Source organism: Diabrotica virgifera, chromosome 5 (assembly GCF_917563875.1).
Source record: "Diabrotica virgifera virgifera chromosome 5, PGI_DIABVI_V3a".
In the NCBI taxonomy this organism is placed as follows: Eukaryota; Metazoa; Arthropoda; class Insecta; order Coleoptera; family Chrysomelidae; genus Diabrotica; species Diabrotica virgifera.
The window spans coordinates 245343226-245361554 of NC_065447.1; the positions used below are offsets into that span (position 1 = coordinate 245343226).

Here is an 18329-nt window from a genome sequence, read left to right on the forward strand (position 1 = left end):
ATGTGGCCAACCATTGGAAATACAGAATTTAAAGTTGTTGGTGTTCCGGACACGGAAAGTAAGTAAGTATGTGTAATTTTAGTTTATAGAAGAGACCTTGATGCCATACCCTATCAAATGCCTGTTGTATATCGAGAAACACTCCAGCGCAAAACTTTTTTTCTTCAAGAGTTGTTTTAATTATATTTACTATTCTGTGGCATTGTTGTATGGTTGAGTGTTCACGTCTAAATCCGAATTGGTGTTGTGGTATAATTTCGTTTATGGGGACAACTTGCCCGATTTTATGTAATAGTAGTAATAGTAGTAAAAATTAGATGAAAATACTTATGCATCGGGACTGAAGTAGAAGATCTAATAGTTAACGAACAAGAAACAATCAAGAATTGTGAGGAATATGTATATTTGGGAACAACAATCAACAAGAGTGGGCGCACCGAAAAAAAAGATAGAGCAAAGGATCGTGAAAGGAAAGAGGGTGATTGGATGCCTAAACCCGATGCTATGGTCAAAAAAACTATCTAATCAAAGAAAACATATTATCTCTAACTCCATCTTTAAAAGTATAGTGCTCTATGGATGCGAAACATGCCAACTTACTAAATCCCTTAAACGACGCCTATTTGCATTGGAAGTGGACTTCTGGAGAAGATCGGCTAGAACATCAAGGCTTGAAAGAATACAAAATGACCAAATCAGAAATATAATGGGAGTCAAGTCAACCATCATAGAAGAAATTCAAAGAAGACAACTGATCTGGTATGGCCATGTAGAAAGAATGAACGACGACAGACTGCCAAAACAAATTCTAAAATTGACGCCAAGGGAAAGAAGGAAGAGAGGAAGGCCAAAACAATCCTGGCTAGGCGGCATTCAGAAGGCAATGTCGGAAAGGAATCTTCACCCTGGTGAATGGAACGACCGACGAAGCTGGAAACTGGGAATCGGAAGGCGAAGAACGCTATAAATAACCGGGATAATAATAAATGAAAAAAGTCACTCTTTTTGCTTAAACGTGATGTATCGAGCTCTCTGACTATCAATCCCGAGGTGCGCGCGCCGAAGAATTATTTACACGCATGCGCGAACTACTTTCATATTAGCATGTGGCATGGCATCCTGGCATTATGGTTAACATGTAATTAGTTATTGTTTACGTAATATGTACCAACGCTAAATAAACGAGTAGTATTCATAAATACTGTCGTATTAATTATACAGAGTGTCCCAAAAGTAGTGGAACGGTTGAATATCTCGCGAACTAAACATCGGATCAAAAAACTGAAAAATACGTGTTCAATAATTTTCAAAAATCTATCCAATGACACCAAACACCAACCCCCACTACACCCCCTGGAGGTGGGGTGGAGGGTAACTTTAAAATCTCAAATGGAAACCCCTAGGTTTTCTTGCAGATTTGGATTCGTTACGTAAAAGTAAGCAACTTTTATTCAAGACATTTTTTCGAACTGTGGATAGATGGCGCTATAATTGAGAAAAACGATTTATCCTGATACCATAGGTAAATTATAGAAACGGTCTAATATCTCGAGAAATACACTTCCAAATGAGAAACCAAAAAAAGGTTTTTAATACTTTTCGAAAACCTATCGAATAACGCTAAACATGACCCTCCAACCCACCCCCTGGAGGTGGGGTAACTTTAAAATCTTAAATAGCAACCCCCACTTTTTATTACAGATTCGGATTCGTCATGAAAAACTAAGCAACATTTATTCGAAACATTTTTTAGAATTGTTGACAGATGGCGCTTTAATTGGAAAATACGATTTATTAGCGCCATCTATCAGCAATTTTAAAAAATGTTTCGAATAAATGTAGCTTAATTTTTCATGACAAATTCGAATCTGCAATAAAAAGTGGGGGTTGCTATTTAAGATTTTAAATTTACCCCCACCCCGTCTCCAGGGGGTGGGTTGGAGGGTCATTTTTGGTATTTATCGATAGGATTTCGAAGAATATTAGAAACCTGTTTTTTTGGTTTCTCATTTGGAAGTGTATTTCTCGAGATATTAGACCGTTTCTATAATTTACCTATGGTATCAGGATAAATCGTTTTTCCCAATTATAGCGCCATCTATCCACAGTTCGAAAAAATGTCTTGAATAAAAGTTGCTTACTTTTACGTAAAGAATCCAAATCTGCAAGAAAATTTAGGGGTTTCCATTTGAGATTTTAAAGTTACCCCCCACCCCACCTCCAGGGTGTAGTGGGGGTTGGTGTTTGGTGTCATTGGATAGATTTTTGAAAATGATTGAACACGTATTTTTCAGTTTTTCGATCCGATGTTTAGTTCGCGAAATATTCGACCGTTCCACTACTTTTGGGACACCCTATATATTATGTCAACCCGGACTCGTACCTAAAATTAAATGTTAACAAAAAACTATGGCGCAGTAAAAATTTCGATACCCACTAGATGTCCTCCGGGTGGAATAAATATGAACGTCCTTCGGACGTCCGACGTTGGACATACTTCGTATGGAATAAATTTGAACTTCCTTTGGAAGCCCGTCCGTACTGGACGAAATACGGACTTATTCTGACCGTCCGACAATAACAATTCAATAAAATATTAACTTATTTACGTTAATAAAATGGTTTAAATCGAAAAGTTTAAACTATATTTAATTCAAAATTACCCCTTCTGTGGCTCAGTGGTAAGAGAGCCTACCTTTGAACCGAAAGGTCCGAATGGTCGTGAGTTCGAATCTCACCAGGGTCAGAAATTTTTCGTGTATTATAAATTAGTAAATGAAAATAGTTTCTGTCCTTGTGAGATCGGTACTCACCGGAGGGACCGCAGACGTTCGGATACAATTAGCGTCTCTTTGCAAAGACAATGACGTCGACTCTGCAAAAGTAACAAGACACTTACTTAACACACACACTACACATGACACTAGGTAGGGGAAAGGTAGGTAAAGTGGAATAATTACCGATTCAAGCTTGTATCCCGGTAGAAGTATTCGTCTTAAAAGTTTGAGTTTATGGAAGGAGCCACTTACGTTATAGCCCTACGTAGTACTGTTAAGAAATTAAACTAATATATCACCACTTCGGAGAAAAACGTCAAAAGTAAAAGTGGTGTAATATTCCACTTTACCCGCCATATTGGAGGTAAAGCGGAATACAAAAACTTAAAATGAATTAATATTATTTATTCAACTAAGCATATAAACAGAGCTCAGGAACATTGAAAAACCCTCGTCTTAACTGTTTTGGTTCATTAATAATCATTTTAATGTCCTTAATGTTGTAATCTAATACATCATCTTTATTAGGCCATTTGAAATATTTTTGCGTCCTTTCCATACACTTTACAGACGCTGATTCACCTGATTTTGAAATTACTAAACCGGGAAATGTTTGTCCGTTGTACTCTACAGCTACATATATTCCTTCCTTAATATCTTCTGTTTTTATGGTAGGAATTTGAACTGTTAGGTCCAACTCTGAACCGCTGTCGGTGTCACTATAAATGCTGATGTTTGCATCATCTTCTTCTTCGCTGTCGCTTTGAAATAGTTGCTTCGTAACTTTCTTGGTTGGATTTTTTGGGGTCGGAGCCTTCTCTTTAACTCTTCAATAAAAGGGGTAGAAGTTGCTACTACAGTTTTTCCTAATCGAGCCCTTTTCTTCGTTGGATTTTCGATATTTGAAGCGACCCGTGGGATAGGTAAAATATCCGCAGGACTAACAATAGTCTTATGGAGGAGAATGTCATTTGACACTGGAGTGGACGCTCATGGCAGGTTAGATGTAGCGAGTAGAGGCCTAGGACGATCAGTTGTATCTGCAGCCACGAAAACGTTTGGATCAGGTCTCTCAAACGGCCAAATACCCGTCTTCTTAAATCCTGAGATAGCTGTTGCCATACTAGCTGCCTTCAAGTAAGCTTCTCCGAAGAGAGGACCGACATCATGAATCGTCACAACTTTCCCCGGGTGGGTTCGCAGCCAAACTCGCACTGCCTGTTCATAGAAGGTCGACATGGGATACATAAATGATACGTCCAGTGGCTGAAGTCGATGTGTGCAATGTGGTGGTAGCACCAGGATGTCTACAAAGTTTTTCTTAGCAAGCTCTAAGACTTCAATGTTTTTTATGTGGGTTGAATGGCCATCTAAAATTAGTAAAACCCTGTCCTCGGAGGTAGGCTTCGCAAATTTAATAAAATGGTGAAACCAAGCCGTAAAGATTTCGGTCTGCATCCATCCAGAAGCATGCGTGAAAATTTTGGTATTCAGAGGAACTCCAATGTCGAATGTCAAGTGATGTCTCACCCGTGGAAAAATAAGAGCAGGAGGGATGTATTCCCCTGCAGCGTTGAAGCAAATTTCTGCAGTTGTAAGCGTACCTCTTTCAGCTGATGATAAAACTCCTACTTGCTTTTTCCCCTTTTTTGAAATAATCTTTGAAGGCTTATTTGGCACGGTAGAGATTCCGGTTTCGTCACAATTATAGATGCGGTTAGGTTTGTAGTTGTGTTTTTGGTATAAGTCTTCCAATAAATCAAAGAACTTTCCGACACTAACTGCGTTAAATGCTGACGCTCGCGCTGCTGACGTTTTTTCTGGAAGTCGAAGTGAAAGAACTGGGTGCCGTTTCATGAAACCAAGCAACCATACTTTACCAGCTTCTTTCTTCTCATTATTGAATCTATGTTCAATGTTATTTCGTATGGCAAACTCGTAGGTAAGATATTTTAAGTCAGAAATAGTTAGCCCAAACAGGCGTTCTTCCATTTTAAGAATATAGTCTACCAACATCCTCTCTTGATCTACCGTGAACACGCAACGGAATCGTCCAAGTTGCTTCACTAAACGTTCTTCTGGTGGTCGCTTTAATCTTCTAAAAAGAGTTGTCGATGGAATGTTATATTGTTTTGCAGAAGAATGAATTGATAAACCACCTTGACATGCAGTTAGAGCCTCAGCCATTGCCTTCTCGTCCCAACTCTGCTGCGAAGTCTTTCGTTTGTAAAAATTAGGCATGCTAAAAAAATGTTGTCACTTAATAACATTGTTAAACTTTTAGGAGGTAAAGTGGAACGTCATTCCGCTTTACCCGCATCCGTTTCATTCCACTTTACCCGCATCAACATTTTTTCTGTACAAACACGATAGCTACTAACCAAACGTGCTAATAAGTTAAAGAAAGAGTATTTATGTCCACAAATAACCATTTTATACAATAGATAATAAATACGGTTAGAAAAACTTACCTGTTGCTGATAAGAAATTTCGTCTTAGTCACCAAATATTACAACTTTTTGTTAAAAAACAATGATCTTGTTTAACTCACATGAACATATCAATGAAAGTGCGCCATATTGAAGTAAATATTGCCAAATGTCAAAAGGTATATTGTGGTAGGAGTTACAACAAAAACCGCCAATTTTGAAATTAAATTTTAAGCTTATTCCGCTTTACCCACCCATTCCACTTTACCTACCTTTCCCCTACCTAACTGCAAACATTCACCGTACCTACCATGCCAATGCCCATTAGTTGTCGAGGCATTAGCTAAATAAAAAAAAATTCAAAATTGTATTGTTTAATATCCAAAACATGTTTTTGGTTTTACGTAAAGTGTGAAAATCTTATTTGTAAATTATTGGGACCGTGCAAGTTCGGCAAAGCGACACCTGGTTTCTACGCTCAGCAACATTATTCGCACTTTTAATAATTATATTGGCCAATTATATTAGTTCTGGTTACTGGATAACTGTCAAGGCCATAGTTCAAAAAAATAATAAGAAAAAATAAGATTCAGGTTATGTTATTAAAACGTAAACAATTGTATGTAGTAAATAAAATTAGTTATTAAAATACAGTAGGTACTGCAAACAAAATACAATTAATTAAATTTACCTTTATAATATTTCATTATTTGGAGTAGATTCTCTCTCAGACAGTGATTATAATACTGCGCATAGACGCCAACCCCCCACCGGCACCTTTAGAATCTGTACACTGTACGTTGTAGTTGAGATCTCTAAATCAGAATTTGTACAGCGAAAAGTACCTCCCGTGTACATAAAGCATCGCGGAATCCAATCTCTGTAAGTTTTGAAATTTCCATATTCTTGAACTTTTTTGCCACCAACTTTCATTTCCAAATTGCGCCTCATTGGATTTTTGAAGGTTACCAGCCTTTATTATCTTTGGTAGGGGAGCCCAAGCGGGGATTTTTGCAGTTACTCGAGCGCGTCAGATTATCATATGGGGAGAAACCTGGTACCCTGCAGATGTACCTCTACCATATATTGGCTCTTAACACGGGGGAGTTCGTTAAGAGGGGCCCGAAAAAAAATCTATCTTTAAAAAAACTCGAAATTGTCAGATTAAGATAAGGTAAGTTAAGTACATGCAAAACAGTGTATATTTTAAAAATCTGACGATTTGAGCCGGGCGTAAGGAAATGGGGGAGTCCCAAAATTTCACAAGAAAAAAGCGAATATTTCGCGAAATGAATGACAGATCGAAAAACTAAAAAATATGTGCTCAATATTTTTTAAAAATCTATCGAATGATACCAAACATGACTTCGCACGGAGAGGGGTGGGGGGTAAATTTAATATTTTAAATACGAATACGGGGTTACTTTAGAATCTTAAATAGGAGTCCCCATTTTTTATTGCAGATTTGGATTCCTTATGTAAAAATAAGTAACTTTTATTCGAAACATTTTTTCGAATTATGGACAGATGGCGTTATAATCGGAAAAAACGATTGTTCGAAATGGAAAATTAAATTAAAAAATGGCAAGTGCCCACTAAAATGGAAAACTTTTTTTAAATTTTTTTGGTTTTAAGACCTACTCTTCACAACCCAATAGGTCCCCATAACGCTCGAGTGACTGCACATTTAGCATACTTTGCTCCCCTACCATAATATAATAATTGCATATCATATCAATATTGTGGAGCAATATATAATTTTTCTTCTTCAATGACAGTAGGTATGAAATATACGTCAATTTGACAATTTCAATTGACAATATGAATTATTTAAGAAAGTTGCAATATTTCTCCGCTATTCTCGCACGATCGTTTCTCGTATCCCCTCCAAGTACTTGCACACCGCGAATATAGGAGTTGCCATAGCAAGTGAGGGTTATTTCAACAAGAGGATAAAATAAAAAGAGTCGATATGAAATTTTAACGCAATATATTTTTATAAATCGTTAAATATAACAATTTTACATAAAAACAATCATCTTAAATTTGTACTGTAAATTAACAGTAGGTATAAGTATAGTTTCTTTCGTATTATTTATAATAATCATAATAATAATATATTTTAATAACATCAATATGTTAATGTACAATAGCGTAAAATGTTTGAACATGATAAATACTGTAAAATTTGATTCTGTTCATTCCAATACGGATAGATATGTCCGTGAACGTAAAACGATCGGATAATGAGATATTCCAGGGAAATAAGCAGAAAAAAGACCCTGCTCGAGACTTCGAATAATCCAGGTATGCGACAACTGTTTCAGTTATTGTTAACTTCTAAAAAGAAAACCTATCTGTTTACTGCCGTGCGTAGTGCAGTCAGTGGGGGTATTTGGCTCTGAATTCCATCCTACTGCATCAATTTGTAGGGAATAGCTCAAGAAACAAAGTCTACCCTATATCCTATGGCTCTCTTATCGTGTGGGTGGTTCCCACGACTTCTAGGGGCGGACAATTTTTTGGTCAAAATAACCACGGAAGTGGTTATTTTGAGTTAAAGATGTGTTATTTGTGGTTAAAAATTTGGTATTTTTATTTAAAAATTACACCTTTTCGGACGGTTTTTTGCGAATATCTTAAAAATTATATATATCATTTTTGTAGCTTATGAAAAATCAAAGAGATTCATTTCTTCATAAATCATCTAGTTGTAATACAAAAAGAGATATGGTAGGCGAAAAACGCTTTTTTTGTGCATGCTCAAATCGGTGTAAGTATTCAACTTAAAATAACAGAGAAATGGTCGATTTTAGGGGTGTAATGCTACGTATACCTTTTGTAGGTTTTAAGACGAGCTGTTAAATGGCGATTACATTCAAACTAAGCGAGATATAGTGCAAAAAAATTGATGACTAATTTATTTTAAGATAAAATGCGCGAACTATATTTAACTCCTCATGAGGATGCATTCACCAGATTTAAATGCATCATTTTACTTCTATAATACATTTTATTATAGTGATATTTTTTGTTCAAAAAGTTGGACGGGTTTAAAATGCATATTTAAAAAAATAAGATCAAATTATAGAGCGCATTTTTAAAGTCTCTTAAAAATCTTCCTTTTTATCAATGTAACTCGAAAATGATAAAAGATACAAAAAAAGAATGTGTGTGTGTATACTTTGTACGCACGTAAGAAGTTATGCTTCTATTATATGATTTCAACGAAATAAAATACATTAAATAGTTTATTTTTATTTTATTTAAATATTAAACTAATTTTAATACTTAACACTTTTCAAAAATCCAAAAATTAAAAAATTATTCTTTTATTTTTCCGACTGTACATACATATAAAAATAATGTTTTAATAAAAGTATTATCTAACTCCCGAGGAAGACTAATCCAAAGACACAACAATTATAATAAATATATTTACTAAAAACACTAATATATTCTTTACACACCTTTTTTGGACTGCTACATACATAACTTAAATCTTTTCGCAACGAACTCCATACTGTCTGTGTGCGCATGCGCGCAGAATAATAAAAATTCACTCCCAATCGCGCCTAAAGAAGTATAACTTCAAAAAAATGATACAGTACACCAATGTAGGGTTTTTTCAGATAACAATTGTTTGTTTTTTTCTTTCATTACTGTATCTCTTTATTATTTTTCAGTTACATAGAGAATAAGGAAGATTTTTAAGAATATTTGAAAATGTGTTCTATAATTTGCTCTAGGTTTTTCAAAAACCATTAAGTTTAAACCCGTCCAACATTTTGAACACAGAAATAACACTATAATAAAAGGTATTGTAGAAGGAGAACGATGCGTTTCAGTCTGGCGGATGAGGGGTTAAATATATTTTATCTTAAAATAAATTAGTCATCAATTTTCTTGCACCATAATCTCGCTTAGTTTGAACGTAATCTTCGTTTTAAAGGTCTTTTTAAGTACTACAAAAGATATTGGTAGCATCATATCCCTAAAATCGACCTGTTTTCTGTTTAATATGGAATACACCGATTTCAGCATGCACCAAAAAAATCTCTTTTCACCTACCATATTTCTTTTTGAATTATAACGAGAAAACTCATAAAGAAACGAATCTCTTCATCTCGATTTTTCATAAGTTACAAAAATATTTTATACAGTTTTATTCGTTAGATGCATAATTTTTAAGGTAGATATTCGCAAAAAAACCGTCCAAAAAGTTGACATTTTTAAATGAAAATGGCAATTTTTTAGTCACGTATAACTCAACCAGTATTGAGTTTTCAAAACAAAATTATAGAAGAGTTTTTGCTTAGAATTAGGTTCTCTAGCCCCCAGTTATTTAATCCAAAAAAATTTTCACCAGGTGAGAACCACCCCCAAGATACAAGCGCACATCGGCATAGGGTAGACTTTGAATTATGAGATAAGTAGAGGCTATTCCCAAAATTTTATTAAAATCCATGCAGTAGTATAGAATTCAGAGGTAATATTCTGTTGTTGCTTTCTATTGATGAATAGATAGGTTTACTTTCTATGGGTCTGCAATACCTATAAAAGTTGTCAGATATCTAGATTATTCAAAGTCCAGATAAATCTCACTTCCCTGGGTTAAAATCAACTCAACGTCAGATATGGTTTAATTGATAGATTATACCTAAGTTTTTATATAGGTAAGATTCTGTAATTATGTAATATTTGATTTTTCCGTATAATAATCTATTCTTTCTAATTTTTAACAATAATAAAAGTAGTAGCACTAATAAGTAACATATTATCAACAAATAATGCAGAAAATCCAACAAATTGCTAGCTTTTGTATTCTTAGTGTTAAGTATCCGTATCAACTATTTTTATGTTAAAGTTTACACAAATAAACAAACATTTGAACATATTGAACGATTTATAGAGTAATGAATGAGCCAATAAAAATTTGTGAGAACGTCTTTCTTTACTACGATTTACAGATAGTCTAGGCTCCAGAGGGGTCACCGTGTCCTTTTCAATTCTGATGGACAAACTCAACGGTTTCTTATGGATTTTTGGCTGCTGATTACGAATTTCGAGGGTGGATTTCGATCCGAGTGGTCAAAAAATTGTTATAAACAATTTAATTGTTTATAAATTGTTTATAAGGCTCTGGCTCATAAACTAAAAGAGATAAACAAAAATGTTTCAAATAAAATTTGTCCCTTAATAAAAAACGAAGAAAAATGCATTTACTAAACTTAAATCCAACAATTAGAACTCAAGATATTGTAAAATTAGTGCACAATGAAAATTGCAAATTGCAAAATAAGTAATTTTTGAAGCTTTATCGATCGTTACTCGGCTTCTACGCATGCGAATGAGCCATAGAAGATCTCATGTTAAATCTTAATTATTAGGCTTCCAAACAAAGTTTGTTAGATTACTTTATATTCATTTGTTTTAAAGTTATACCCGTTTGAAATTATAATTTTCTTAAAAAAATTGTACATTAATTTGTTTATAAGGGTTTCAAGCAAATTTAAGCTATAAACATTTATACTTTAATTAACAATTATGATAGAAGAACTCAAAAGGAACAATTTAAGTTTATGAAAACGTTCGTATGTTTATTTTTGGCCATGATGTCGATATTTTAATGGCGCGCTATGAGGCGCAAAATCGGTTCACAGTCAAGTAAGTATTTTTCGACGCTTTATCGATCGTAACTCGGCTACTAAGCATGCAAATGAGCTTTTCAAACTTAATTAGTAGAATTCCAAACAAAGTTTGTCAAATTACTTTATCTTCATTTGTTTTAAAGTTATACTCGTTTGAAGTTATAATTTTCTTAAAAAATTTGTACATTAATTTTTCTATAAGGGTTTTTAGTAAATTTGAGCATTTATTCGTATGCGTTTAAGTTTGTTTGATATACAGTGGAACCCGCTTATTAGAATACCGGTTAAAGGAATATCCCGGTTTAGGGAATAGAAATTTGAGATCCCAAAACGTTTTTACTATGCACATATGATCGGTTATTAGAATATCCCTGTTATAGGAATACTTTTGCTTGGCACGAAGGCTATTCCAATAAGCGGGTTCGACTGTACTATAGTTATTACGCATATGGATCCTAAAATGTTGTAGATTGCCTTTCTAAAACAGTTTTTTTAATATCTCTAATGTTCGATTACAAATTCTTTTTGATAAAATCGGCATCAACGTACTAAAAACTCTCATAAGGGCTGCATTGCATATGTTCCCTATACTGTAAAGTCAAGGTGGGACGGACTAGAGGAATATTTTATAAAACAAGTTTTACAACAAACTATTTTCGGCGGGGTATGGCATACCGCATATAAGTGGTTAACGATTAAGGAAAAATAATAATGCCTGTAAGCAAATATTCTACAAAATTATCAATTTGTCCGAGTTTCTGCAAAAATCAACAAAAACTAAACTGGAAGGCAAAAATTTGCATTCCTGGGGTTTCCTTAAAGCTTTTTTCCACGAAAAAAAATCGTGCCGGAACCAACTTAAAATCCGGCACTTACAAAAAATTGTCATGAAGCGTTTTTTGTCATTCGCTTATATAAAAAGTATAAAATCCTAGACAGATACACATAAAAAAGTCAAACCCTAAGAACGGGTCAGGATTTCCTTATTATGTGCTTAATCTCAACATCAAAACCAACTAAAAATAAGTTAAAAAAACGATGAAAACTTTCAAAATTTATCTTACACTGACATAGAAATAACCCTGTATATATGTTAAGACGCTAAAAGTGACCAGGTTTAAATTAAACAAGTGTTAAAGTTGTTGTCATGATACTGATTAATCACAATTGTGAAAAGCTTCTATATACAGGGTGTCTTATTAAGAATTGCCGATATAGTAACTCTCATTAATATAATTTAGTAGGGTGTACAGAACCTACACTTCCTGCCAAGTATGACAAGGATATGTTAAATAGTTGTAAAGTAATGGATAGAACTAGTTTTTAAATTTTTAAATAAACCACCCTGTAACTCAGTAAGGAGCATCATTTTATTTACGTGTTTTGAGTTAATTCTTCGTATTTTGTGCTAAGGTTTTTCCAGTTACTATATGGACAATTCTTAACGAAACACCCTGTATATTATGCTTCACGTATATTGTACACTAGATTATCTTTGAAAATAAAAGCGTTTGACATCTCGAAAATTTTCATTTTGGCATAATTCTACGTGACACTACGCGAGCAGAAAATCCTCAAAAAGGCGCTTAACAAAACTAAATAGCAAAGAGTGACCGTGCTATTTGAAAGTTTAGACTTAAACACATGTATTTTAGGCTCGCTGAGCCAGAAACTCGAAATACGTATTTTTGCTCTAAAATTGAGGAAATATTGTTAAATGAAACAGCAAAGAAAAATGTTAGAATTATTGTTTGTAATGCTTGTGTTAATGTTGTTTGTGCCTTACATCTTAAAAAAATATTTATATTTCTGTTTTAACTTTGACATAATATTCTTTTGACTAGTAGGGACCGGGATTAGTAGTCACAGGGCCCAGTTGTTACATTCTAAGTAATTTTTGACCATTTTCCATAATAGTAGAGCAGAAATAATTCCAGATTCTTGTAAAGCGATCTAAAACACTTGAATACCGCTCGCCCTTATATTGTTCTTTAATACCAATACCTATCTTGTTAAGTGAGAAACGTCACTATACCACTATGAACATTTTGGATTGCTAGAACTATTACAATTCATTTTATTTGATGAGTTTATTTAAATACATTATTATTGCCGTAAGTAATAGCCTATGTAATTCTAATCGCTGAGTTGCTTTTTACTTTTGATTGTCTTTGATATTTAATAACACCGTTTTCATTATTATTTTATTACATTTTCGTTCCCCACGTTGGGCGCCAAAATTTTAACGTATTGCGGTATCAAAAATGTTACTTTTTCCTAACAAAAAAAAAGAGCAGATAAAGAAACTCAATGACAATTTTATAATGAAGTTAAATGAAAAGAGAAAACAACAACAGATACGTGTCTGTACTAGAATAGCTGTTTGTTTATAAAGGCCTCATAAAGCCGAGTAAATTCAATAATAACTTAAACAAATCGAAAAATGTTCTGATTAATTTTCTGGATGGCTTCTGATTGCAATTATTAAGAGATTCACAGGAAAAACCTGTCCTCATGAAGTGACATGTTTTGACATTTTAACAGGTAAAAAGTAGCACTGGATATCGGAGAAAAACAAAGGTAAACAGTAGCTCACTGATTAGAATTTAATAGGCTAGTACTTATGAGAAAACCAAAAATAAGGGTTTTAAATAAATAAATTACTAGAACTTTAATAGTAATCGTAACTACTTACAGTTGTGTACTGACGCTTAAGCCGTAGCAATATTTCGACAACAACTCTTAAACACCGGTATTTTTCTTCTGGTCTTAAAAAAATTACCCATTCCACAAATAATACTGAAAGACTTCATGAAATATTGATATGAGGGTTACTGATTATATTATATTCTCGTGCTAAACTCTTTTTAAAACTGAAAAATACGTTCTTAGATACAGTAGCAAAATATTTAGTTCCTGTAGAATATGAACCTTAGTTGCTACATATCGCTATATCTATGTATTTTTGCTAAGGTGTTTTTGAATGAGTAAAATGTGGTTTGGCAGACAAAAACTTTTAGAAGTCTAGCTACTTTATGGCGCAAAGTACATTTGCCTGTCAACGTAGATGGGATGTGATTGGAACAATACATGTGTTCAGCATATGAAACCAAAAATCGACAAGTTTAAAAAAGCTTTAAAACAAAACCATTTTTTATGATTTATGGAAACATTTATTCCTTTAGATACTTTTGATGGCGCTATATCGTCTTCTTAATTCCTCTGGTTAAAGCCATTACATTCTTCAGTTTCTTTTTCATTTGTCAACACATCGCATTACATGTAAACATTCAGTCAGCATCAATTCAGCGTCATGTCAGCGCTAAGTCAGCAAGAAGTCTGCAGTGAGTCCGCACCTAAATGCGCGAACTTGAAAAATAAAAAAGAATGGAACGTTCAACTAAACAGATGGCACGTTCGACCAAGCCAGTGGACCAATATGCTTCTTCTCCTTATCCAATATCCATGTTATCCTCTATCTCCTCACAATTGGTTCATTTTCATTTCGTTTTATATTTGTTCGTTTCTGACCCCTTTAAAGTTACGATCTTGCACAGCTCCATCTTTGGTAACGTTCCATATAACTATACTTCTACACATTATTATTAGCCAAAATAAATGTAACTTAGGGACTTTAAACATTAAGAATTTTGGCGCAGTCGGAAGGATATGGCTAGATTAAAAAACCAAAATTATTTTCATACGCTTCTGAACTGTATTGTTCCTTACAAAACCAAATGATCTACTGTTTTGTTTGACTAGAGAAAGATCGCTATATATACTTAAATACTCTATTCTTATGTACAATAATAAATAACGTAAATGAGGTAACAGGCTTGTTACGAACAAGAAACAAGTTTGCCTGCCCACCAAACTATTTTACAAAGAAAAGCTGCCATTTCATAGAAACCATTTTATCATATAGAACATCGTTGACGAATATTAAGAGGGATTTTATACACATTTTCATCAATTATTTATGCCAACTGTCCAAAATCCAGTATCTCTTTTGTGTTCCATGTCTATTTAATTAAATGGTACTAATTATAAATCTTAGGTGATTTGATAATCCCTATCACAAACCATATATTCGTTATATTTTATCGTTTCCAGAAATTTTTGTAGATGTTGGGGTGTATGGACGATGTTGGACCGCATTAGTAATGTTTGTGATTTGAAATGGCATAGTCAATAATGGAAACGGCTAAATGAGATTGGAAACGCAATGAATTAGAAAAAAGAAACTACCTGGTGGTCTTCAGAAAAAACCTGATAGGTGGAGGATACACTTCGTGGTGGAGGTACAAGAATAAAGTTTTGAAAAAAAAATATGCTACCTAGACGATTGAAAGAAAGAAGAAAAAGTGGCTTGAAAAATATCTGAAAAGGGGACAGATAGTAATCCACTGCCTAATATCCTATCCTAATGATAGAAACCAGTGTTTTTAAGTACCTGAAGGGAAATGGAGTTGGACCTCTTATAAAATTTTTATTTCACTTAAACTATGATGTAGTAGACATTACTACATGATACTACATGAAAACATTTGTGCCTGAAATGGAATTAGAAAAAAATTATGGAGTATGAAATCAATTGACAGATACCTAAAGGGCTAAAACATGGAGATGGGCTGGCACCGACTCTATTTAATATAAATATGTATGGAATATGTCATAAAAAAATGATGTAATCCCAAAAAATTTACTATTTAATAAGTCTATATAAGCAGATTGTAATGTACGCAGATGACGTAAACTTGATGGTAAGAATCGCAAGAGACATCGAAGAACTTTATGTGGAGCTTGAAGAAAATGCGAAAGAAATATGTTTAGCCGTCAACGTAGATAAAACTAAAGGCCTAATACAAGCAAGAAAACAACGAAACTTGCAGAATCAATAGATGACGCCAATATTGATGTAGTAAAACAGCTCACATACCTGGGTGTACAGATAACTGAGGACAGCAACGAGAAGAAAATACGAGACCGGATAATGCTTGCTGATAAAACATCTGAAAAACTGTAATGCTTGTTCTCTGTCACAGGTGTTTGGATCCAAAGACATCCATAGGAAAGTGAAGTTTAGAATGTATACAACCATCATATGACTAATAACAATATATGGCTCAGAAACATGGATCATAACACAAAGGACAATAAACCTTATTGATACTTTTGAAAGAAATATATTATAAAGGATATTGGGACCCTTTTGCGACAATGGTATATGAGGCGCTCAGGGCAACAGTGGCCTAACCCCAAAAACGAAGTTTTGGGATAAATGCAATATTTGCATTCATATTTACATTATGCTTATGGGATGGTGCTACAAATTATGTAGCGCCATTTAGTCAAATATAGAGGTAGGTTGTGTACTGTGTAGACCCTTGTTAATCCGAAGATTTAATGTTGCTGCATTTATTGATATCCCAGGCAACCAAGTGACGTTTTTGGTTGAATGTATACACGTGTTTGAAGATTACGTCGTATAAAGGTCTTTTGTAGGTGATTTTAAATACGTAAGATTATTGACGTTAAAATACGTCTAAAAACACACACGTTTTCATTTCAGACAGCCCAAGTGCGACGTCACAAAATTGGGAGAAGCTTAAATATTTAGTTAAAGAAACGTGTTAATTAAGAGATTTTCATTCGTTTTCCTCAAGTGAGTTAGTTTAATGCAATAATTCTTCTTGAAAACTGCTTGAGGTTATGTTTTAATTTGTTTTGGTGTTTATTTTCCGTTAATGTGTTATCGAGTTTAATTAAATTAATTTGTTAATAAATTTATTCGTTTATAGGTACTTATTATGTTGTTTCAATTTTGACACAATAAGTATATATAAAAAGTAAAAATTATATAATATAGGTATGTTGCATTGAGGATAATGTAATTCTATATATTTTAGAGAGTCTTCCATTTGGTTTTACTTTTAGCCTATGGGCTAAATTTAAACCGGTTAAATGAAAAATTGCAATACCAACAATGCCCATACGAATAATTATTGTGTATCTTTAAAACCATAAAATGAAAAATAATCTAAAAAACGACATAAAAACTGCGTTTTTGATATCACGTATTCAAAACGTGATAAAAATGACGTCAATTATGGTGGGACAAATTCACGTGACTTTCGACGTCGAAAAAACGTGATAAACTGACGTGGTTTGGTGATAATCATGACGTCTTTTCAACGTTTTGTAAACGTTATTTGGTTGCCTGAGATATTACTCCAAAAATGCTCAATTTGTGACTTGGGCCACTGTTGCTCTGAGCGCCTCATATGGAGAACAAGGTTCAACCACGAGTTATGCCAATATTATATAGAACCCTCTATAGCAAATTACGCAAAAATACAAAGATTACGCTGGGCAGGTCACCTCATAAGAATGAACAATGACGGAACACCTAACAGAACGCTTATCGGAACTATGGCGGCCAGTAGAAAGACCAAGGAAGAAGTGGATAGAAGAAGTAAGAACCAGAACCGCTGCTAAAGAGATATTGAGGATGGATAACTGGAGGAGAGCAGCCAGGGACATACTTGGAGGCAGATGCTGGAGGAGGCCAGGGACCAACTTGGGCTCTAGCGTCACAGGAGAGATAGAGAAACAAAAGAAATGCTCGACATTTAATTGACTAAGTTTTAAAAAGTAATGCCATTTTTGTTTAATTTTTTTTCTTAAATTGGTCAATAGTGTATATATTAGTTTCTGTTTTATTAATATTGTTAATAAACTACCTTTATTTTTCTTATATTTCATATCCCTCTCAATCTTAGTCATCGATATAAAGTTAAGGTCACAAAATCACTAAATTAATCAAAACAACTAAGGAGTCTTTAGTCCAGGAGTCACGATTTCCACTCCTTAAATTTCCTTAGCGAAACCTTCTTCAACCGCGACATCGTCGACATCAAGTCCGACTCCTTAGAGTCCTCGTCACTCAAAGTTTCCCCCTCCGAATGCACTTCACGAGTCACTTCTGCCTTCTTAGCGGCCGTGGCCGTAGAGTCTTTGTCCGAAGTCGATTTGTTCCGGGCACTGGATTTGCCCCCTTTCGAGTCTTCTCCGGTTTTGCTCTTCCACTTGGACGTGGTGGGGTCGCTGAGCGCCACCTGCACGGGCATCTTGATACTATTCGAGGCGACGTTTCGGGCTACGTTTAAGCCTCTGCTTATCCTGTCCAGAGTGGCAAGACGAAGGCTTGAGGTTATCCTGTTTTTGCGTAAGGACGTGGGGGTTGCGCTGGAACGGTCTTGGAGAATGAAGCGTCCTATCGTTTGCCAATGGGACTGCGCGCTATAACAGTAAAGATATCAGTACAAATACTACAAATTTGACAAAAATATTTTTAAGCCTAATACACCCACCGGCATAAAAATCCGCCACTAACAAATTTTGATTAAGTTTGAAAATAGGACGGCTTCTGTGCAAAAGGTAACAAGTCCAATTTCCTGGTTTTGAGGAAA

General features: G+C 34.3%; 2 protein-coding genes across 2 annotated transcripts in view; both read right to left on the reverse strand.

The window, feature by feature from the left end:
* Positions 1–3630: 3630 nt before the first annotated feature.
* On the reverse strand, positions 3631–5480 carry LOC126885318 (uncharacterized). The gene is made up of 2 exons (XM_050651844.1): positions 5249–5480; positions 3631–5019 (listed from the first exon to the last, which is right to left on the reverse strand). The coding sequence occupies exon 2, from the start codon at positions 5016–5018 to the stop codon at positions 3768–3770; it is 1251 nt and encodes a 416-aa protein (XP_050507801.1). The 5' UTR covers position 5019; positions 5249–5480; the 3' UTR covers positions 3631–3767.
* A 1699-nt stretch (positions 5481–7179) lies between these two features.
* The window catches only part of LOC126884758 (1-phosphatidylinositol 4,5-bisphosphate phosphodiesterase epsilon-1-like), an 890827-nt gene continuing 879677 nt past the window's right edge, over positions 7180–18329 (reverse strand). Inside the window, exon 31 of the mRNA XM_050650976.1 lies at positions 7180–18159. Within this exon, the coding sequence (XP_050506933.1) occupies positions 17712–18159 (448 nt within the window). The 3' untranslated portion in view covers positions 7180–17711. The remainder of the gene's footprint in view (positions 18160–18329) is intronic.